This window comes from Centroberyx affinis, unplaced genomic scaffold (assembly GCF_046629955.1).
Source record: "Centroberyx affinis isolate AG114_WGS23_722 - 3 ecotype Tasmania unplaced genomic scaffold, CSIRO-AGI_Caff_v1 ptg002404l_1, whole genome shotgun sequence".
NCBI lineage: Eukaryota > Metazoa > Chordata > Actinopteri > Beryciformes > Berycidae > Centroberyx > Centroberyx affinis.
In genome coordinates, this window is record NW_027280654.1 from 47,041 (window position 1) to 70,209 (window position 23,169).

At 43.0% G+C, this 23,169-nt stretch overlaps 1 protein-coding gene across 1 annotated transcript in view; it reads right to left on the reverse strand.

Annotated features, from left to right (window-relative positions):
• LOC139656178 (transmembrane protein 132E-like) overlaps positions 1-21,318 on the reverse strand; it is a 59,342-nt gene extending 38,024 nt beyond the window's left edge. Inside the window, exons 1-2 of the mRNA XM_071533682.1 lie at positions 20,896-21,318; positions 19,259-20,204 (exon numbers count right to left, since the gene is read on the reverse strand). Coding sequence (XP_071389783.1) covers positions 19,259-20,204; positions 20,896-20,974 — 1,025 coding nt within the window. The 5' untranslated portion in view covers positions 20,975-21,318. The remainder of the gene's footprint in view (positions 1-19,258; positions 20,205-20,895) is intronic.
• Between the last annotated feature and the right edge of the window lie 1,851 nt (positions 21,319-23,169).

The following is a 23,169-nucleotide window of genomic DNA, read 5'->3' on the forward strand; positions in this document are numbered from 1 at the left end:
AAGACGTGAAGACCTCCAATATGGCCACTGGAGGGTGTGTTACATCACCTGAAATCCCTGAATACCCTGAAATCACGGAATGTCCTCAGAACCTAAATTTCTCTGCCCTCTCAGGACAGAGCGCTCACTCACTGCTGTTTAGGAGCGAGTCTTAAGTTTCGATTCATCTCTGCCTGTGAGCAAAGATTTCCTTCCCGCGACCATACCCGACAAATCGGTGTGAATCTACAGCGTCGCAATTAGTGGGGGACGGGAAGCAAAGAATCGGGACCCAGGAGTTCGAGCCCCGTAAACCAAAAAACCTCCTCCTCCTCCTCGACACCAGATAATACTGCGGCCCCTGAGGGAGGCGGCGCACAACAGCCGCGAGACCGAGGGGCTGGGAGAGAGGGTGTTAGGGACCTGTTGTCAGTTCCAATTGGCTTGCTCCGCCACACAGAGCTCTCCACGGTCCACTAAGGGAGCTAAGTCTAGCCCACTTGAAATGGCTGGCGCAAAGCTGCATGGCTCCGGACTGCTCGGTCTGGAAGGGATAGGGAGGGAAATTGAAAGAGAGAGAGAGAGAGAAAGAGAGAGAGAGAGTGCTTGTTTTCCCATTCCCGGTCCCATAACACCAGCCCCCCCCCCCCCCCCCCCCTTGGTCTGCTGGTTTCATTAGGCTTCAATTAACTGCAGCATATGATAAGGGCAGCACCATTGCGGCTTATTACGTTAATGCGCATGCTGTGTACTTCACACCGCGACGGTGGTTTTGCACTTCCTCGTCATATAGGAGTACTACAAGTCGACATTCGTTTTCCATTCATTCATTTTACATTAACAGCGCACTTCACACTGCGTTACAGATCGTGTTTCTCGACACACAGACGACCGGTAAACGGCATCTGACACACAAAAAAGGCCTCTGATGTTCTGGGCGACGAGAGCTGAATTTCTACACGACCTATCTGCCGCGGCGGAGAGAGAATACGAGCCGAAGCCAAACAACCCGCCGCCGTTCTCGAGGAATTCAATTTCAACACTTCTGTCTATCTCAAGATTCACCAGGAGGAATAATTAACCCTCCTTTTGGAGACATGTAGCAATTTCCTTAAGTAAATGAACTGCTAATATTCTGCACAAATGCACTCGGATGCCTTGCTAGGCTTAGGCCTGTTGCCTGGTAACTGTGTTTAATAAATGAATGATAAATCCTGAATTGATTTGAAGGCGATATCATTTTGAATGTATAATCTCATATTGCCTGCAGGAGAAGCAAAAATGGTTGCATGCACTCTGTGTAAACCTATGGCATAATGTGTGTATGGAATTCATTAGTAGGCTTACTTTTATGACATTTAGGCCAAATCTATGAAACTTTTTAGTTGTAAAAAAAAAAAAAGATCACTGACATAAATGCATCACATGTATATAAATTGAGTACACAGCAAATGCAGCAATACTTGTGCATACTTGTACTTTGTGTCAAACTCGGTTATTAACACATTCATATAAGTGCCATTAAGCCCATACACAGGTATCATTATGTGTTAATGAATAGACTTTAAGTATGACGAACTGCCGACATGTGGCCAAGTTTAGCTGTAAAAGGAACTATGAATAGTAGATATACTCTTTATATTGTGCACTGCATGTAATTTCTTCTGTCTTTTGATTAATATGGTGAGCTTACGTTTTAGCTATTCTCTAACAGTTTGAAAAATTGAATTGCAAATCGAATCCCATGCGCGGAAAATAACACTTCATGTAAAATTCAAAATATCCAGAAGACTCAGGTTTAGACATGTAAAACATGATGTAAAGCAAAGCAATTCCAAGCCTATGGGCCTACAGTCGTTAAAATATTAATGCTGACAGCCTGTGTGTGGTGTCATATGGTGGTTGACCTTTGCAGCTTCTACAATCCTATGATTTTTGACAGTATCTTTTCTTGATTAATGCGCTTGCTGATTTCTTTAGTCCTCGTATTCCGACACTCTCCATCATGTTTATACGGCCGACCTCACTGAAAAGGCCAGTATGAAGCATGGAGAAAGTAGTGTAGCTGGCTTTATCAGTAGTTCTGTTCCCAAATGGATGATCTTCTTGTCAGAACAATTTTGCTCCGCTGTAAATATTCCTCCATTTGATCTCCAAACATGGGTCTCAAAGGGCTGAGGGTCTGATGTAAACAAGGTTGCAGAAATGATAGGCGATCAACTTTCCAAGGCAGGAGCAGGTAGAAGTGAATGACAAATCACACAGCGGGGAGGTGTAGTGAGCAGAGGAACCGGGCACCCGTCCTGCTGAAGTGTCCTTGAGCAAGACACTGAATCCCTACCAGCTGCAGGACTGCTGCTCTGTAGCTGAGCCTGCCCTCTGACCTCCCTGTGGAAACACTATGCATGTCTTGGATGTGTACATGGGTAGCATGTTCACAATCATCAATACTCAAGGCATCAGACCCTATGAAAAATGCAAACACACAGACGCACGTTCTGACAGGCTCCTCGCTCCTCAGTTCTTCTGAATTATCATAAAATAGTAAAGCAAAAAGAAGCATTTTCAAACATTATATTAATTGTGCCCTTCTTTGCTTTAATGCATGCAATAAAAAGCACTCACGCTGCATATTACAATGTCTAGATTGCTTTGAAACATGCAACCACCTTTCATGTTGCCAAACATGGGCAGGTATCAAATCTATTTCAAATTGCCTATACTCTCTGTGTGTGTTGTAATATTGAATGATTATTACAGCACTTATTCATCTGGCACTTTGTGTGTGGGTAGAAAACTGCTATCTTGATGGAGAAGTAATTAACTGAACTCCATGCACGTACTTGTAGTTTAAACTTCCCGTATCATCTTTCTTGCAGAACACACATGGCTACATTGTTTGTATTTGCTTAAACGAAGGAACAAAATAATGATCCGAGGCAACGTCGACCAAAACACCACAATTAAGAACAATAAGAATGTAGAGAAAAGCCTGCGAGCGCGAGCTTGAAATAACAACACTCTTCTCCATCTCTCTTGGTCCCACTGCTGTAGGACGCTTTCTAGTGCTACAACAAGAAGCAATTGCTTTCTTAAGTAAAACACTTCCCACACTGGCATAAACAAAGACAACCAAAGTCCTTAAAACCTCTCCGCCAAAGAGAATTATGTTTTTGGATATGCTACCAATCCTCTTCATACGGCGTACTTTGCCGTTTCATACTGTACCCATTTTGGTTGGGTTGTTCATTGTCACAAAATCGAATAAAATATTTGACAAGGAGTGGACTGCCCACTCTCCTTTAAAAAAGCAGAAGGAAAAAAATAAATAAAGGGAAGAGTTCACGACTCTGTACAGATCTGTGAGGCTGCAGTGCTAAACAGCCATTAAAGAGCATGGGAGGGCATAGCAAATGGCCATAACAAATCTGTCCTAGTTTGCTGGGAGGCATCAATTTTGAGGAGTGTGCTCAAAATTATTCTAATTTAAATCAGCCTAACATAACAACCTCCAGCAGTGGGAACCTCCACTCTGGAGCCCGCTCCTCCCCCGAGAAGAACAAAGAAAAGAAGATGAAAGAAAAAAAGGTTTCACACTCGACGGTGTGGAGAGCTGGGCTTTGCTTTGGCCCACTTAGATTGCACAGGGCAAAGATGCAGGTGACTGGGGGGGATAGTCTGCCCTGCCGTATGTAGCCTGTAAAGCTATCGGGCTATTGTTGTAGATCATATTATTGTCCATATATAGATGCAGTTTGCAGTTGTAAGATGTCACTGCAACGTTATTAAGGCAGATAAGAAATCGCAATAGCCAGGGGCCGAGGATGCAACACTGTGGGACTCCCTTTGAACTCGATGTAACCCCCTCCCTTGCAGTATACATTATGTTTACAGAGGAAATGGCACATCATGACTTCTACTCATGCATCATATTTGCAGAGATGGCAGAAATAATACAACATCAGTTATTTAACAACATTTCAAATGTCCAAATTCTAGTTCTGGAGACAATTTCCAAGCAAGCATTTGACATGTATTGTGATAGTAATAAATACAAAAAATAGCTCTTAGGTGACTGTTTCAGACGTGATTTGAAAGCAAATCACATCGAAAGTCCATTTCAATTTAGAGTTGCTGAAAAAATGGATGAAACGGATGAAATAACGTTGGTAGGAGGAGATGTAAAGCCATCGCTAGTGATGAGTGAGCAGTATTATCGTAAAAAGTGTTGCCATCAAACTCATTTCGGAGCTATTTTTACCTCTCCATATGCTTCTCTGAGCAAGTGTGTCTATGTATTTTAAGTCTTTGGAAGAACATCAATTAAGTGAAGGACAGAAAAGCAGACTATGTGTGTATGCCAGTATGTGCATATGTATACGTGTTTTGACAGAGGGTGTATGGTAATATCGATAAAGCCCAACCATAACCCAGAACACTGCAGTCTAACTGTGGGCTGATATTTACCCAGGGCTGGCATTCATGGAAATTGACCTGGCCTTATCTCATAGCCGCAGGTAAGGCCACCTGGGAAATATTGCAGAGTGGTGGTTGGAGTCCAATAGTGCATTGGCCAGCCTATGGTTGGATGGCAGGACACTCTGTTACATTCAAGGTAATTACTGTAGCCCTGCATTTAGAGTTCTCCTTTAAAAGACCCACTGTGGATCCAAGAGCCTCTTTGCCAACTCAGTGTCCAAATGTCTGTGCTAAATAAAATACATACATCTTGATGTCAAAAGTGAATCACAAGGCCAGAAATGTGACTTTTTCTGTTGTGTCAAGCTGAAGCCAAGATGAGCTATTCTCTCTCAGTATGATGGAAAAAAACACTACAGCTCTTTCAAATATAACTTTGCTCAGTATTAGTCATCTGATGGACACTGTATGACTGTATGCCAAAACACATGGACAATTTAAAAAAACAGAAACGTGGTTAGCGTAAAAACATGTGACAGGCTCTGGCAAAATGGCGTATCCGGCAGGTTGCGCCTCCAGAAGGAGGTGGAAAATGCAATTCATTCATTTCTAATCATTTGATTAGCAGTCCTGAAATGCTGCCATCTTTTATGGATACGCATTAACCCAATCGCGCCCTCATCAAAATATCCTCCTTTAACATTAGCCTAATTTCCCCTGTGCTCACAATGCATATTCCTATATTACCCATTATTCATTTACAATTATTCCCATCACACCGCATAACAGCGGTAGAAATGCTGCCAACATGCACTTATGCCTGGCATGGAACAGCATGGCTCTGCCTACAATATGCTGCCATGAATGCAATCTTATGACTGTCTTCTGTTTCTCATTCACTCGTCCCTCTCAGCAGTGTTGTGACTTCATGCAATTTCACAGCAGTGTTTACAGTGAATACAAGTTGCCGACTAAATATGGCATCACAAATGGTCCATGTTAACATCATAAACGATGCAAAATGGAAAATTACAGGGGACCTGCGCTCCGTCTTCGCCAATAATATGAAATGAGATCCAGTGTTAGATAACTCACAATATGCATCAAGAATTTAATACAACCATATATGATATGAGGAGTTTTTCCCATCAGAGGAGTAGCAACCCGCACATCTCTTTCTCCTTGTGTACAGTATTTGAGGTTAATTCAGCTTTGCAAATAACAGCTGCAAAGAGCACTCCTCGAGGCAGAGAGCACATCATTAAAATGAAAAGATAGTTGTAGGAAAATCCAACTTCTCCACGCCACTGCCTCCTTTGAAACTGTATTGGGGGAGCGCAATCCTTCCTGCTGGGCAGAGCTGTGTCCATTACTACAGATTGGCTGGGCAAAATCTCTTGGCGGGCATCATAAAAAGAGCAAGAAAGAGTCGGGGGAGAGATAGCAATAAAACCTGACCAATTTCTGTCTGTTTGTGACAACACGAAAGAGGGAGGGGCAGGTAAATCGGCAGTGCCTGCGGTGGAAAATATGGCTTATCTCGGTCTTGTCTCCTAAACCCCTGAAGGTTTTGAAGATAACCACAGAAGGGTGCGTGTGTGTTGGAGGAGGGCTACTTTGGGCAGATAGAAAATGATCTAATGGAGGAGGGAGAGGGACAGAAAATTGATGTTGATGAGAAATATGATAACCCCTTGGGTCGGATGTCTACCTACCTGCCTACCAACATATATACACTATATATATATTTTTATCCCCTTTTTTTCTGCATTAATGTAGTTTTGACACCGAATGTCATCCAATCTTCAGCCAAAACCTGCCATTCGATAAAAGGGACCCCGAGTGAACAGATTTTGATACTCATTTAATTAAAGAAAGTTATGCAACACCCAGAGCCCCTGTGTGTGAGAAGGCAATCACCCCCTTAGACTCAGTAACTGATTACACCACCTTAAGCAGCAATAACCGCAACCAAACACTTCCTGATGAATTAATCAGTCTCACACAGTGCCGTGGGGTAATTTTGGCCCACTCATCATGCAGAGCCGCTTCAAATCAGGCACATTTGTGGGCTTTCGAGCATGAGCAGCTTGTTTTTAAGTCCTGCCGCATCATCTCACTGAGGGTTTAGGTCTGGACTTTGACTAGGCAATTCTGAATCTTCAACCATTCTGATGCAGACTTGCTCGTATCTTTCAGATCACATTCATATCACACAATACGCAGATTCAGCTCATTTTTTTCCTGAAATCATGGTTCCTTCGATGATGGTGGGTTTTCCAGGTCCTGATGCAGCAAAGAATCCCCAAACCGTGACGCTAGTGCCAACATGTTTGACCGCTGGTATGAGATTCCTACTGTGGAATGGAGTGTTTGGTTTTCTCCAGACATAACAGGGCACATGTTGGTCCAAAAGTTCTACTTTTGACTCATCTGTCTATAGAAATAGTTCTAGCAGTCTTGAGGATCATCCATTTTCCCCTGTGTGTTTCTAATAATCGAGTCATGAGCACCGACTGTAGGCCAAGGCAAGAGAGGTCTGATACTTAGAAGTCGTTCTAGATTTTCTTGTGACTTTCTTAACGATTTGGTCTTAGAGAAAGTTTGACAGCCACTCCTGAAAAGATTCACCACTGTCCCAAACTTTATCCAGTTGGACAAAAATCTTTCTGACTGTGGTTCCATGAGTCTTCAAAATGGCTTTGGAACTTTGGAATTTCTATTGATTGTGGCCATGGCATGCCTCTGGAACAGGATCGACAACAGTGAACCATGGAGGGCCAAGAGTCTGCAGGTTTTCATTCCAACCAAACAGTACACAGTTGATTTCACCTATTAATTCCTCCTCTTGAAGGTGTGCAAATCTGTGAAATCACCTGGTGTGGTGTTTGATTGTCCATCCCTGGTCTAGGACCTGTGGACTCAGGCTGATTATCAATACGCGTTCTTGTGCGTTCTTGTGTCCTTCGTGAAGCGTTTTACGTAATATCTAACCGCCGAAGCACGATTCCAAATCAAAAGAACGACAGGACGGAGGACGGATAGAAACCCTGGAAGTTTCCTTGCCAACCTCAAAATATCGAGGATGCATCGGATGGTGACTTGACCGACGAGAACGAATTGAAAGCCCCGAGATTCATTGCGACAATGGCGAGCAGCGCTGTAGTCTACAGTACAGAGCCGGCTAACAGCTGGGAAAATTAACAGCTGTGTGTCTTAATTAATCACGCGCACAATGTGGAGTGCACAGTCCATCTCAAATTGCAAGGAAGCTTCTCTGTGCTTACTTTCATGAGAAGATCGTTCTCCCCAAGACTACTTGGGAAGAACGTTCTCCACAAGGACACAAGTATCGACTTGCCGTTCTTGGTTTTGATAATCGGCCACAATTTCACTCTGATGGTCATGGCGAAAGTTGGTCTGATTTATATTGCACCAAGCTGGCTTAAATTAGTTCTGATTGTTAACTAAAGTATTGAGACAGCTGGCCCTAATTATCCAATTAACACCAAGAAGCTAATGGATTTCGGGGGTCTAAGACAAATCCAACAAGTCACAAATTGACAGCAAGCCACCCCTCCCAAACTCATTTGTAGACTGTGAGATTTATTTGGTGGCACCAGATTGTTTGTTACAATTGTTCCTTTTTTTGTGCTGATCTAGTCCAGGTCATGATCTTGGAGCATTGCCCAAACTGCAGCATTATATCAAGGCGTTCTTGTGCTTACATAGCCAAGGCCAGCAGTGTGTTATGGTCAGAAAGTTAATCTCTTTCTGTCTTTAAGCCTTTCTCAGGCCTTATAATGGTAACCAGGTAGTGCTTACAATAGAATTCTCCTCCCATTCATATCAATACTGGAAGGCTACTTACAATTATGGTGCCCCCTGGAAATACTCATCAGCAGTTTTCATCGCAAGGGGGAACTTTACCATTGGATCCGGATATTATAATTAGGTTGCTCTCACAACAGAGTGATATTGTCTTGCTGATACTGTCGTCATTATTATCACCATCAGGTTATTTCTGGGTTATTTGATTATAGGCAAAACTAGTTTTGCATACATATAGGCTAAACAATGTCACACTACAGAAAGGGGCAGCAAAGAAAATAACATGGGTCTATACATGGAGAGGTTTCAAATTATTTCCCAATTTCAATTAAAGTACAGCAAGACAGACTTTTAAGGCTAAAATTGGGAACATAAACCTGAGAAACTGAAAACAGAGAAATGCGTTTGGAAATAGAACGCATCTGATGATAGAAAGATTTAAAAACGGTTTCATTTGGAGCACAGTAAAATGAATTCATGAGGATAACAGAATTAACATAAGCCTGTGCAATCAAATTAAGAAAAGCCAACCTGTTTTACACCTGAGGACTGCATGTTTGATTACTTTGCACAACAAGCAAATCAGAAGCACCAAGCATTTGTCATCTTTTCTCCCAGACTCTCTCTACATAACATTACCAACCTGCATGAGGATCTGGCAAAATTCAATGTGAAAATGTGCAAAAATATAGAAAAACAGACTGGGGGCAAACACCTTTTCCCATCATTGTATGATATCTATACACGTATATCCTGTTCATACGTTGCGTAACAGATTATATACAGTAGCGTATATACTTAGAGCTACCAACTATTCTACAATCCCCCCCCCACACACACACCCACACACACAGCGGTCCACCTTGTGCTCCTAATTATATGAGCATGCCAATCATCTTTATAGTGCTAACCCTATCACAGTATAAATTGAAAAGTGCAAAGAAAAGTTCACATGGTTCACTCGTTACAATGAAATGAAGATTTGCATACCCTGCCAATCATTGACACACTTCCTGGCAAACACACAATAGGCCTTTGCTACCAGATTAGACTGTTCATTAGACCAGTGCAAATGATTGGACAAAATAATGTTGTACCATTTCTGCAGATGCAGAGCTTCCTTTGCCAATCTGTAGAGTAACTCTTGATCAAAGCGTTTAGAACTCTAAGCAGTGGGAAAGAACAGAGCAGGGAAATTGACTGAACAGTACTCTGTAGTATTTGACATCATTTTAATTACAAAGGATTAATGAAAGTAATTTAGAGTAAAACGGCTTGCGCATTGATACTTCACAGTGGGAATGGACGATAAGCCCATAAAATAGAGTGATTTTCTCTCCAAACATACGGTTGGAAAATCACGTGACACCAGTACAGCATGAAACAATTTTCAGAAAAGTCCCACAAAGCCTAACCACATCGCAAAGGTCCAGCATAATCAACTTTGTCAGAACGAGTTCATTCAAAACTTTGGTTATGTTGCTACAAATGAAAACAAGCCCTGATCATACCAATGTGTTACTTCAGCCTGTACTTTCATGTTAACACATTGCCCAATTGGGATAACAGCATCCACATATAATTTTAATCAAGGAAAAGCATAACATTAAACCTATTAAAACCATGAATAGTCAGATACATGTGAATACATAATGAATGTATAGCTTGTGCATACTTGTGAAGCTTCTGAAATCGAATATGTCATGACTATAAGAATTAGAGACAACACTCAAACAACAGTTACCACCTTATATGAGCCTATCTGACTTTTATTAGCCTGCATTGGCAATGAGCTTACCCAGATTTAGAGCTTGACATTCATGGCCAAACCTGAGAAAACCCAAATGAACTTGGAGGGTTTGAGTTGAGTTGGGTTGAATTTCTTAATTGTTTGTGCTTGGATCAGCTTAGATTATTACTGAAAGAAAGTATTGGCATTGATCGTCTTTCTTTAGCCATCTTTGTGATTGCGTCTCTCAGTGAAAACTAAAGGGCTTTTATACCAAGCAAACCCAGCATTACACTACATGCTGAGTAAACCAAAAAGAAAACCTCGGTGGATATGGGAGAGTCAGTCAAATATCAGTTGTGCGTTTCCCGTCTCTCTGGCATATAAACGAAAATGACTTGAACAACGTTATTGAACTTGCCTATTCAAGGTTATAAAGAGTTGCATTACTTCGGTATTAGCCAAGCTGCATAAAAGCTGCATTTTGTCTCGCATGGAGAGCTGAGATATGCAACTTTCTTTGGGCACTAAAAAAAAAAAAAAAACTCAAGTTCAAAAACAGCCCATTTCATTAAAATCCTGGCACATATATCTCCCTTATGTGGTTTGTGCCAAAGGCCTTTAAGAGGATATCCACACACATTATAACTCACAATGGTAAATACTATCTCCCCCTGCTGCTTGACCTTAAATAACTTGTTCACAGTGAGTCACAGAGAGAGAGAGAGAGAGAGAAAGAGAGAGAGAAAGAAAGCAGTAAAGGTAGTACTGGTGGTACAACCCCATGCAACCTAATGAGAGAGGCTCCATCTTATTTTGTCATTGCGGACACGGAAATGCATTTGGGAGACTCCCCCGACCTCCCCCTCTCCTCCATTATCGGAGATGAGCGCTGATAAAGAGCGGCTCTCCTTGTCACCCGATGTGTCCTGACAAGCCGGCCCGTGGCGGCGGCATCACTGCCCGAGTCATGCGATCTGAACGCGCGCGCTCCGTGGCGAGAGGTGCTGACATTGCCCATCAAAAGCGCCGGGACGAGACGAGCCGACACCGACGGCGACAGCGAGGCGTGGGACGCGGAGCGGAGAGACCACTGGGGCTGGCAGGAAGCAGAGGCTGAGGTCAGGAAGTTGCCGTGTTCCTACGCGGCGTCTAGCTGCTGGGGATGAGCCACTGCTGCCGAATGTGGGTCACTGTCCCTGGCTCCGGCTATACCCTCTCTCCTCAAGCCTTTATTCGGAGCCAGGGCATCTGAATACTGCATGTTGCACCCAGGGCTCTGGAGTAGTGCGCAGCGTATCCAAGACCCTTGTACCAGGCACATGGACGAGGCTGATATGAATTTGCTTCATGTGCGTACTGTACAACGCGCCAGTGTTTACTTGGAGTTCATTGAAAATGCCATTGAGTCATCAAATTGAGCATTGGCAGTATGTCATTGGCTATGTTTACATGCATGGAGTAACCCGGCCACTGGTTACAGTCTCATTCAGGTTAAGCTTTGATACCCTGTGATTGAGTCTCCCTGTTGCCATGAAGAAACCAGTAAACAGAATATTCTTGCCCACACATACAGGGGTCAGCTACTGCTACTGCTTTCTGACTGATTAATAGTAGGTTACCTCTAATATAAGAGGAAGTAATAATGCTCCCTACAGCAAGTACTGCAGTAAGTACTGCCCAACACCATGTTTTTTGTTGACATCAAAATGTACCCATAACCTGAGTCTGAGTTTGCACAGATGGCAAAAACCAAAAGTGACAGGAGTGAGATGTTTCCCTGCCACAGGGTCCCGTCATGCCAATTGGCATGATAATGCACATTTCACTCAATAACTTTTGAGCGGTTTGTCAGATTGTTTTGCTGTAAACTAGAAGAAACTGCAATTTCAGCTCCGTAAAATGATCCATTTACTCAGCTATGATGATGGGATCAGAACAAAACAGGGTACACAGACTCTTTTCTTGTTTCTTCGGGGACCAATCACAGTTGCAGATTCAAATGTAGGGGCACTGACTTCACTACGCCGGGCAGAGTGCATCTGGAAACAGACTTTTAGAAGTGTACTCTGAGAAAAGACGCTCAAAGTCAGCATGTGAGAGTGCACTATGTCAGGTCCCACTCTGCATCAATGAAGAGAAATTGTTGCACTAAGTGGCAACTGAAAGCGTAGGCGTAGAATTCGTTTCAACTTTGGGGGGGGGGGGGGAGAGACACACTGCTGACCGTCACTACACTCCACCAAAACACTCCCATGCTCAACAGGACCGCACACAAATAGGTTGCTTTTACTCCAACACTCAGTGATTTTTGTAAGAGTATACAACAGAGAACATCTAGCTCCTATCAAGCTATATCTGTACATTCGACTGACCAATTGAAATGTAGCAATAATCACAATTCAAAAGCTCTGCTTTGAAATTGAGCAAATAAAATTGGAATACTACTTTTACTTTTAATTTGCTTCCCCCAACCTGGGCAGCAAATTACACTGACATACTTTGGGAATAGTAGTAATCTAAATGTAACTCAGTTTTCCTTCCCTCATCAGCAAGATTCAAACAAAAGATAAAATTTTACATGAGTAAAGTATGTGGGAATGGCTGGATGGATCTAGTTTTCTAGCTCTGGATAACATTACGTTAACGATAGCTTGCTAAGGTTAATGTAGTGCAACAGTTGGCAATGTTACCTACTCTCTCTCCAGCTTTCATAATATGTATAACAGTGTTGAGTGGCTAGGTTACAGCCAGCCCACAGTGAAGTGCGGAACCATCTGTTTCACAGCTTACCTTCAGTCTGTCCAACCTGGCTGCCTTCTCCTACAACTAGACTCCCAGCCTCAAGTCTCTAATACGTTTGTCAGTTTAAAGGGGGAAAGTTATTTCTTAAAGGGGAAGCTTTCCGCTTGTGACCAACTAAGACATATAGGCATGTGTGGGGTAGAAATAATTAATCGTCATATTGAAGGGGGACATGTCTCCCTATCTCCCCCCAAATCTGTGTCTATAACTGAAAGGATAAATGACTGTAAAGACACCACCAGGGTATTAGGAGAAATTATGGGCATAAGCTTTGTATTGTACACGGGAAATGGTTTAAAGCTGTGACAGATGTCCCCAAGAGCTGGGATGACCCCAAAATGAGGATATATTTGGAAAGTTTTGTGTGTTTTGACTATGACTATGTGTTTTTTCTTCGTTAATGTCTAAATGTCTTTGAGAGCAGAATATGGAATTTGAGTGGGACTGACCATTTAGCTGAGGGGGTGCTGAAGAAAAATATCTCAGTATGAGGTAAAATGTATAGGTAGTGAAAAACTGACCTAATTTTCAAAGACCCTACAAAGCCGTCTTAACTGTGTTTCTCATAAAATCAGATGTGAAAAGAATAAGACGTTTCTCATAATCAAACTATGAGCTTAACCGGGTTATTCTATGTCAACCCAAAACCAGGTTACTGGAGTAGCTGGGTTAATCTGGCTTCTCTGTGCATGTAAACAAAGCCAGTGACTTCATCGCATTAAGCATTGAAACACGTAGTGTAGTTTTGTTTGCATGTGTTGTTGAGTTGTCTTTCTTACTGGTGCAGTTAAACACACAATATTGTATTATAGCAACCAGTGATAGAGAGTAGAGAAATTAGTACAGTTTATTTGTACAATTTATTTATATGAAGCTGTTGCGGATTATTACTTTAAAGCCAGCGCTTTCAATGACATTTCAAGTGCGGAACAGACCAATCCGGCAAAGCAGTATCTGTCTGGATCTTGACAAGCGGTGCATGCTAGATAACATTAAATACGGCAACGCATCTTATTATTGCATCGCCATGGTAACAGAGAATTTGACACACCACTTCTTCCATCCTATTACATGACATGCACGCATGCAGGCATACACAATGTACATTTTTTGACAGCACCGCAGCGGCGGGGGGTGGGGGGTGGGGGGTGGGGGTGTGGGGGTGGGTTGAGAGAGAGAAACAAATGGAAATTCTACAAGTGGTGAGGCTCTGCCCTCTGTCTGCCTGGCATGCCATCGTCTGAGATAACAAGCAAGTCGAGAACTTCAAAGCTGGAGGACTGAAAAAGAGAAGGAGGATGGAAGGAGTGATAGAGAGGGTGGAGGAGGGAGGGAGGGAGAGAGGGAGGCTTCTTCTGGGCTTCTGATTCATCTTTAAAGATGTTCCTTATTGCATCTTTAATCATCTTCCTCAATGCGCAGGGACAGCTCGACAGTTGGCTTCCAGAACTATTGAATTCACACCCTATTGAGTCAAGTCACTCAGGGGGCTCAAACTGGGCTTTCTTCTCGCGGCCCCGGCTCTCTTCTAACGCTCCTGTTTTATCGCTCCTCGTTTCCGACCCCATGAGAGGCCGGAGGAGGCAGCGCGTCTTGGACTGCCTAAGAATTGCGGTGGTCTATCGCCGCGCTAACACGGTCAGTTAAATGTTTCAGGAGGCAGGGGATAGTACAAAACCTCCGCCTTGTACTACAAAGTCTCCTTGTAACTTTGTCACATCGTGTCTTGACTGATGGATTTCGAGAGCACTTTTTTTTATGATTTAATGAATCTATTTTGTTATCTAGATTTCAGACGGAGGCATACATCACTGATAAAAAAAACACACAAGCATCAGTGCCAGGGAGGATCTAGGGCTGGAGTAGCGAGAAGGGAATATCATGACTGACATTAGATCATACATTTTAGTGAGGGAGAGTCTCCTTGGGTGTAAATGTTGCTCCGACGGTGCGAAGACAAATGCTTGGGCTTCCTGGGGGGGTTGGAGGGTTGATAATAAATAGCGAGGTGTGTAGTCAGGGTAGAGAAATGCCTTTGAATGCACACACACAAACACACACTCCGAAGCATTAATTCATACCATTTATTAATTTGAGGTTTTGTCTACCCTGGAGTTACCTCTTGATTATTCCGAGAACAAGTAATTGGTATCGCTGTGTTGCGCGCACACCCCTCTCCCCCTCACACATACGCTTAATTTCGACATACCTGACGGCTTAACTACACCGGGTGCGGTTCTGTTCCCTCGATTTGTGCCGGAAGAGTCGGATCAGATACGCAGCCATTTGCTTCAGCGCAGCCTACTCCATTGGCCGCGTACGCTAGACGTTGACAGATCTTTGGAACTCTGGAGATACACATGACTTCTACTTTTACCGGACTACGAAGCGGTCTGTTGCATATTTGAGCCATATAAATACCAAGATTTTGCTTATTATTGCCTTTTGCCATCATGTCAGTAAACAAAATAGAGGATGCATAAACCAATGTCACTTAAATAAGTGCTGGAGATGAGGTTATCTATGGAAAGCGGCAAGAAGCCTTCTATTTGGCAACAGGTCGCCTCAGGTTAGGGTTAGGGTTACGATCTCAAAAGTGACAAAAGTACTCCTATGTGGTACATTAATGTTCCTCACGGTACAACTTGTTTATGTAAAACAATTCAAGATCATGGGTGGAACAAGAACGGACCTGGTGAAGCAGCTTAAACTGCCGTGCTGCAACCGGACTGCAACATGTTTGGATATGCAAGTGTTACTCGCGCTGTGTAGTTTAGGCGTAACCCTTTACTGACTTGGGATTCACAAGAAGAACAGTCACCTCAACCATAGATCGGTGGAGATCCATCGCCGCTAAGCAACCTCCCTACGCCTCTAGCGGACTGGATTCACACAGCAATTATGCTGGGTAGGAAGATCATTGTTAAAGAGTGGAAATCTGTTGATTTACCTCCAGCACATGTATGGTTCTCTCAGCTTGGAATTGTAGCAGCTTATGAGAAATTGTCTTTTAGGATTCATAATCAGGTAGATAGATATAGTCTGAAATGGAACAGATACCTTAGTCACATTAAAGGACCTTGAAACCTCTCACAATCAGGTAACAGCCCTTTTATTTGCAATTTATTTGTATTTCCTAACACACTGAATATGCTTCACATTGCTATGGCCCTGAACCCCTATGCTGCCATTATAATCCCCCCCCCCCTTTTTTTTTTAACGTAATTATTTATTTTGATGTATTTTTTTTGTATACATATATATATATTTTTTAAATGTATGATTTAAGTTCTTTTCTCTGTTTCTACAATTGCCCATTGTTTATGTCAGTTTAAAAACCAAATAAAGTGTTGATCATAAAAAAACCAACAAAAAAACAGAGATCGGTGGGGCATACAAACAAGTCCAATAATGACTTAGTGGTTGATGCTTGATACTCCTTGATTGTTTCCAAATAAACTAAATGGCAGGCAATCATATACCTATCCACTTAGATGTGAACTATCACACTTTATTACATGGCTTTGTTGAATACTCAATTCTCACTGGCCTATGAGGGCATTCTGTGGTCTTTTATTTCTGAATAACAGACCGATGATTCACATCTAATCGTATTACTCTGCAGTCAAGAAGTCTGGTTGTTTTTGTTGATTACTCATCAAATTATGCAGCAATAACTTGGGTTACTGCAGACAAACGCTTGGCTGTATGGAAAATTTTGCCACTATTACTTTGAATTTATTGAGAGAGCATGAAGCTTTTTGATACCTGGTTAGAGTTGGTTCTGATTAGTTCTGCTACAATGTAGGCCATGGATGCCAACTACAGACATTGCTATGGGTACAGTGATCACAGTTACCATTCTTTCACATGCTACTTACTATGAACAATGGAATGTGCTGGCCCTAATGCTGCAGCAACTACTGGATCGGAAATCTTGGGTCACAAACTCATGATATCATGAAATAGAAGCTAACCGTCTTAAGCTAGCAGTTACTAGCAATGGTAAGGCACAATCTACTAGAATAAAGTGAGCTACAAGAAGGCTACATCAGTAACTTGTCAACCGTCAGACAACCTGGCTCTGAAAAATTACCACACAAGCTTAGCTGACTTTTTAAACAATGTTTTGAAAACTCAGTCTGCACAGCTTGCCACCAGCACACCTCTTCCCATTGGACTGTCTTCTGTTGTCTGGCAGACGCTTTTCACTCTAAAATTAACCTCTGGACTCCATCTTCTCTTCTCTGCATCCTGGTTTGCACAGGTTTCACAAGCCATTCTACACTGCATCCATCATGATCATCAGACATAGTTATGCAGTAAGAGGAGAGTGCAAGGGTCCAACACTCTACACTTTTCTTTTTTGCTTTGATATTTTGGATTTGTTTTGACCATATCCTGTAGAGGTTGCAATAGGATGAAATGGGAGATAACACCAATGAACCATTTTCGCCCGCTTAAATTTTACCAGTGTCATTTCTGTTGGTGCTTAATGAGTTATTGAAGCTTAATTCATTCTATGCAAATTCCTAAATTGAAGTCTGTGAGAGTTTCTGTTAAGATTACACCACCCATGTTTACAATGCATTTCATCATCATACCTCAATTAGTAGTTAATATTGGGTTGCTCTCATTTATAATTTGCTACCATCTTCAAGCCAAGAAGAAGAAGACAAAAGCTTACTTTCTTCAAGCTTTCATGAGTGTAAATAATCATATATTCTCTAACCTTCTAACCCTGTTTTGAAAATTGAGGAAAGGAAAGGAGAAGTGCTGGGACTAGAGAGACAAGACTCGCCTCATATCCCCTCTATAGCTCTATTTCAACAAGCACTGGGTCAATTTAATGTGGACAAATATTAATGAATAGCCATTACGGCCCTACTGTCAAGAGGCGGAGCACTAATGTCATACACTGAACACTCACCCTCTTGGGTATTAAGAAAAAGAGATTAAGTTGATTTTATTGAAATAAATTCAGTTTCAAGAAAATCAAACCAAAACAAATTTGTTTGGTTTAATATCCACTAGGCCAAAACAGATCAAATGAACCAAAATTGTTCAAAGTATCTGACTGTTATTAAATCCATGTAACCAGATGATATTGTTTAATTATTTTAATGTGATGGATATTTGCCTTTTATATAAAACACTAGATTACATTATATTAGCTCTATTTGAGTCAATTTATGAAAAACACTTAATTGAATGCAATTTTATAAATAATAATGCTTAATTTAAATTAGAATTACTGGAAATGAACACTGGCTAACAATTATTGTGGAAGCTGCATGTCTGTTGGTGGACGCATCACCAGTAGAGAGATATCTGCTACCTGCGTAGAAATGTATAGAAACACAATGCCCACATTTGGATGGTTCTAGTTTGGGCTTCATACTGTGTGAGTATGAAGTAATGTATTTCTAAGAATCCATGTGTACTCAGCAACCATTCCCTGGTCAAAGAGAGGGTAAAACAGTACAAAATATAGATCCATAATATACTTTTATACAGGAGCCGCTCTGAATAGCAGTTCACTGCAACCTATTCATATGATTCTCTGCTGACAGGAAAAAAGAAATCTGCTCTGTATGTTAAGCCCCACTTCAAAAGGTCAATCCTACTTGTATACTTTAACTCTGTCTTCTCCCCTTTATCTTACCTGACTTTAATTACTGCCGGCACATTACTTGGCTCAGTGAAGAGGAAATTAATGAGAAGGATGAAATATGTGATTACATGCTCATTTGCCTCTTTAGAAGTCAAACGGACATAAATGGCAGCGCAACTCTTGTGGTGGAATGCCTAAAACGGAAAATATTACAGGGATTGGGATTATATAATAGTGGCCACATTTACACGCACACCATTACTTTGATCATATGCTATCATAAAAATGTGGTGATTAAGATAGGGGTTATGTAAAAACCTTAATCTAATTATGTTACTTTGATGAAGGCCATATTCTGAGTATTAATACTGTGATTAAGACATGCAGTGCTACGATAATCGTGGTATTATTGGAGAGCTGCTTGGACATGTAAATACTATATTCTTGTAAGCCTGTTCACTGGGGATTTCACAAGTTGCTGCATGTCTTTGTTTACGTCCAGTCTAAACCCTGGGTACATTACAGGGAAGTTACATGGGAGCAGTAGAATCATGAAAGGGGGACTGCACTTAATGACAGGAAGGAAATGACTAATGCTGGCTGCATATTGCTCTACAACAATCTTTTCATCAATAATCCTTGCATACATGATTGCATGAAAACGAGAAGATTCACAGGGCCTTCTTCTGCTATGCGTAAACAGCTTAATAATTTTTTTTCTAAAGTAAGGGTAATAATTAGATTATTGTGTGCATGTAAACAGCCAACGTGCCATTTACGATGGAGTGATCTAATTTTGAAAACAGAATGAAATCACAACGGACATCTTTTGGGAGAGATTAGGGCATATCCATACAGTATACATTTTAAAAGAGACTTACTTGAGGGTGAACTGCTCCACAGTAGAGTTGGGCATCAGGTAGAGGAAGATTTTGAGGGTCTCGCCGGGCTTCAGGGGCTTCTCAGGCAGCCTGAGGAACATGTTCTTGTCCAGCTGCTTGTCCACCAGTAGCTGTTCTTGGCTGGCCTGGTACAGGCTGATGCTACCGATGCGCAGCAGGGGGTGCTGTGACCTGTGGCCGGACCCCTCGCTGCACTCCCCCCCTAGATTAGGCTCATGGAGGGTGTAGTAGAGCTCAGCCTGGAGGGTCTCGCTAGTGAGTCCGTCCAGGAGTCCGTCACTGGAGCCTTTCCTCCGACCCAGCGGAGCCATGTTGGTGTTGAACCAAGAAGGGGGCAGCTCCAGCTGGGCCAGGCACTGTGCCAGGTTGCCTTTCATCCGGCAGGAGGTTTTAATCTCCCGAACATCACGGAAGGCATGGAGACGGACACAGGGCAGCTTGTCCTGGGCCCTGAAGTCGTCCCAGTCGCGGCCAGCGATGTAGAAAAACACCTGGACCATGGGGTTGCTGGAAAAGACCCGCGCCTGGACAATGAACGCCCGCACCTTCCAGTTGACTGTCAGCTGGCCGGGGATATCCAGTGGACTCGCCGGCTGGAGCAGCTCCTTGGACAGGGCTTGGTCCCGGGCAAAAGGCCCAAAGCTTATGTTGATGGCAGGGAGGTCCTTGGTCTGGAAGACGACAAAGCTCTCCGAGCGTTGCAGCGGGTGTCCAGCGCTGGGGCTGCTGCCGCCGCCGCTGCTCTTGCCGCTACCACCAATAGCTTGTCCGGTGGTCTGGGCCTCTCGCAAGAAGAAGGCCAGCTGGGCGTTGGACAGTTTGAAGTTGGCGGGAAGGTAGACATTAGGTGGTGAGGGACTGGCCGTCGCCGCTGAGGAACTGAGGAGGGCATCGGAGCTGGTCGGGGAGATTTTACCTGCAAGTGCTGTGGAGAGAAGAAGGGGAAAGAAAGAGGTTAGAGTTTTAATTGCGGTATCTCTTTCCATTTTCACCAGCAACTGTACGGCGTTTGAAGAGGAACTGAAGGAAAATAAGAGGTACAGTACGAGAGGGAAACAGCGGCGCAAAGAGGAAGGGTCGGCGGGAGGAGAGGATGAATGAGGGACAAGCAGGAAGTCACAGAGGTCAGCTCTACTCGCTCAGCCGTGGAAGGGGGGAATGGGAGAGGGTCAACACACACACTAATCAGCTGATAACTGGCCAATACTTGTCAAGCATCCAGAGCACAGGCTATCCAGTGAAACATGGTGCAGACATTAACAAGTTGCCTGGCAGATCTTTATCGTGGACGTGACAACGGGCTAAATCACTCGGTTTGTTTGTTCAGTAACACGTCGATTCTCTAGTCCATTGATCTGGCGCACTTACAAAGCACACAAAGCTCAAGAACAATCTCAAAATTTGACAAAGACGTAAAAAGCACAAAGGACATGAAGTTAATTGTATTTTAAAGTCCAGATTATAACAGAAACTTGTGTCTGTATCTGAAGTAGTGTTCATGATGTTACTTGAGGTGTATGTTGGAAAGAGTATACATAGGTTAATAGTTGCTACAGTACAGTGAAATCAAAATAGGGCAGAGTCATCATAAAACAAACGGCATAAATGTGACATACTTATCAAAATTACCCAGAACTGAGCGCAAAAATACGGTTGTCTGTCCCCACAGTCCAAATCATAGATAAAAAGTCCCATATTCCAAACGGTTTTCTCATTGAAGAAGATCCTTTAAATCAAAAAAAAAAAATCAGAAGAGCTCTTTGAATCCCCCCCCCCCAAAAGGAAAGCCTCTTCAAAAGTCCTGTTACTCAGAAGGCACTCCGCAGAAGTTCGACTCCTTTTTTGTATTTTCCCTTTTAGAAAATCTTATTTAGTCATGTGCTGCTGCTGCTGCAAAAAAAAGAATAAATGAGGAAGAAAAAAAAAACGAAAGCAGAGTAACACAATCCGGCAGTTCTTCACTTGCTCATGTTCTTGTTGTTGGGCTTCAAAGATTCCAGCGAGCTTCTTGAACTTGTGCTTCTCTTAATTCCCCGCGGTTTAGGTCCCGGTCTGAGCGCGGTTCAGCCCCGTGCAGTGGCTCTTTGAATCCCAGACTGTGCGTAGCTCCGGGACAGTCTCTGATAGACAGGCATGGCCTCCTCCCCGGTTGGTGGGCTGTACGGGAGCTATAGACAAAGCCTTTGACGCCGCCCAATCTTGCCACACCTAGTCTCTAGTCTATAATCACCATTTTAGCTCCCGGTCAGAGCTAAGACATACAGCCCCTCAGAGGACTCGACTTACACCACACACCCACAAACACACACTCCGGCGGAAAGGAATAACGCTCTCCGGCTCGATTCATCCTCTCCCTCTGGACGTGTTCAGGCAGACTCGTATGTGTGTGCGGGCAAGTGTGTGTATGTTGTAAGGGGTGGGGGTGTGTGTGTGTGTGTGTGAGGTGGGATGGGGGATGGATGTATTGCTTGAATGCCTCCAGGCAAAGAGAGTAAGAGAGTGAGAGGGAGAAAGGGGGGGGAGGGAGGGATTAGGTAAAGATTATTGATGAATTAGCCTAGCTCTCCTTCCCTTCTCCTTCTCCTCCGCCTCCTCCTCCTCCTCCTCCTTCTCGTCTGCCTCGGCCCCCCGAGAAATCCATGAGAATGAGGGGATGCCGGGGCGGAGGGGGAGGGGGATCTGGAATGCCTCCCTCCTTCAGTCACATGTGGCTGGAATTCCCATAATAAAAGGGAGAGGGATCCATGGATGTGTGTGTGTGTGTGTGTGTGTGTGTGTGGGCCCCATAAACTGAATAGCAAACAGCGGGGACAACAAAAGATGAAGCCGCAGCCAGGGAAACATCCCACACTTACAAACAAGTGATCTCAGCCATAGAGAAGAGCACTGCAGTAGCTATCTATCAATACTGAGGTGCAGTTTTTCCTTCTCTGTTTCATCAAAAACGTGTATGACTCTCTCAGTGTGTTTGAAAACCAAGTAGATATTGGAATAGCAGCATCCACCCCTGTGTTCATTCCACCCTGCTAGATCTTGAAGCAGTTGTTGCCTAGAGCTTAAAGAAAACAGATCTGTGACCCGAAGGTTGCTGATTCCCTGGACCAGCTGGGGAAACTGGGATTGGGGAAAAAGTGAACGAGTAACACTCTCCCCTCCCTCAACAACTACTGTTGAGATGCCATGAAGGCAATTAAAGATCTTCACCTAGTTTTTGGGAGTTTGGCTCATTGGTCAACGTATCCAATATGTGACGAGAGGATAGTTCTGTCTGGTGTGGATGCTAATGCTGTAGCATACAGTATGTTAAGGAATCACTGGCGATTAGCATTATCCTAAAAGTGAAAAAATGCGAACTTGCAGCAGCTCTAATGCTGGGTGGTTAATTTATTTTAACGACACACATCTAACCCTGCCAGGCTTGTTTAGTGGATTAGTAAAAAATACATGAAATTTGACAAAAAATAATGCAATTTCAATGGCCTGTGAGACTTTGATCTTGTTTTGTTTACACAGGAGCTCAGTGAAGTTCGCCAGACATCTAAAGCTTTCTGCACTGTTGATTCATAATGGACTTCATTAATGATGAAGATTGAGATCTTGTTGTCAGAAGTCATGAATTTACAGTTACCAAAGGGCAAAAGAGGGAATAAAGCTCATTGTTTGTGGTTAAGAAGAAGGCTCATCTCTCCAAAACAACAGTCCAAAGCAGACTTCTTTGTTGCAATGGTTAGACAGCCTTTAATATACGGGCTACGCCTATGTGTTTCAGCTTACAGTCTTCATCAGGGCATGTGTGTATATCAGGATATGCCCTGATGAAGACTGTAAGGGAAAGGGCATATGTGTATATCATCGTATGCCCTGATGAAGACTGTAAGCTGAAACGCGTA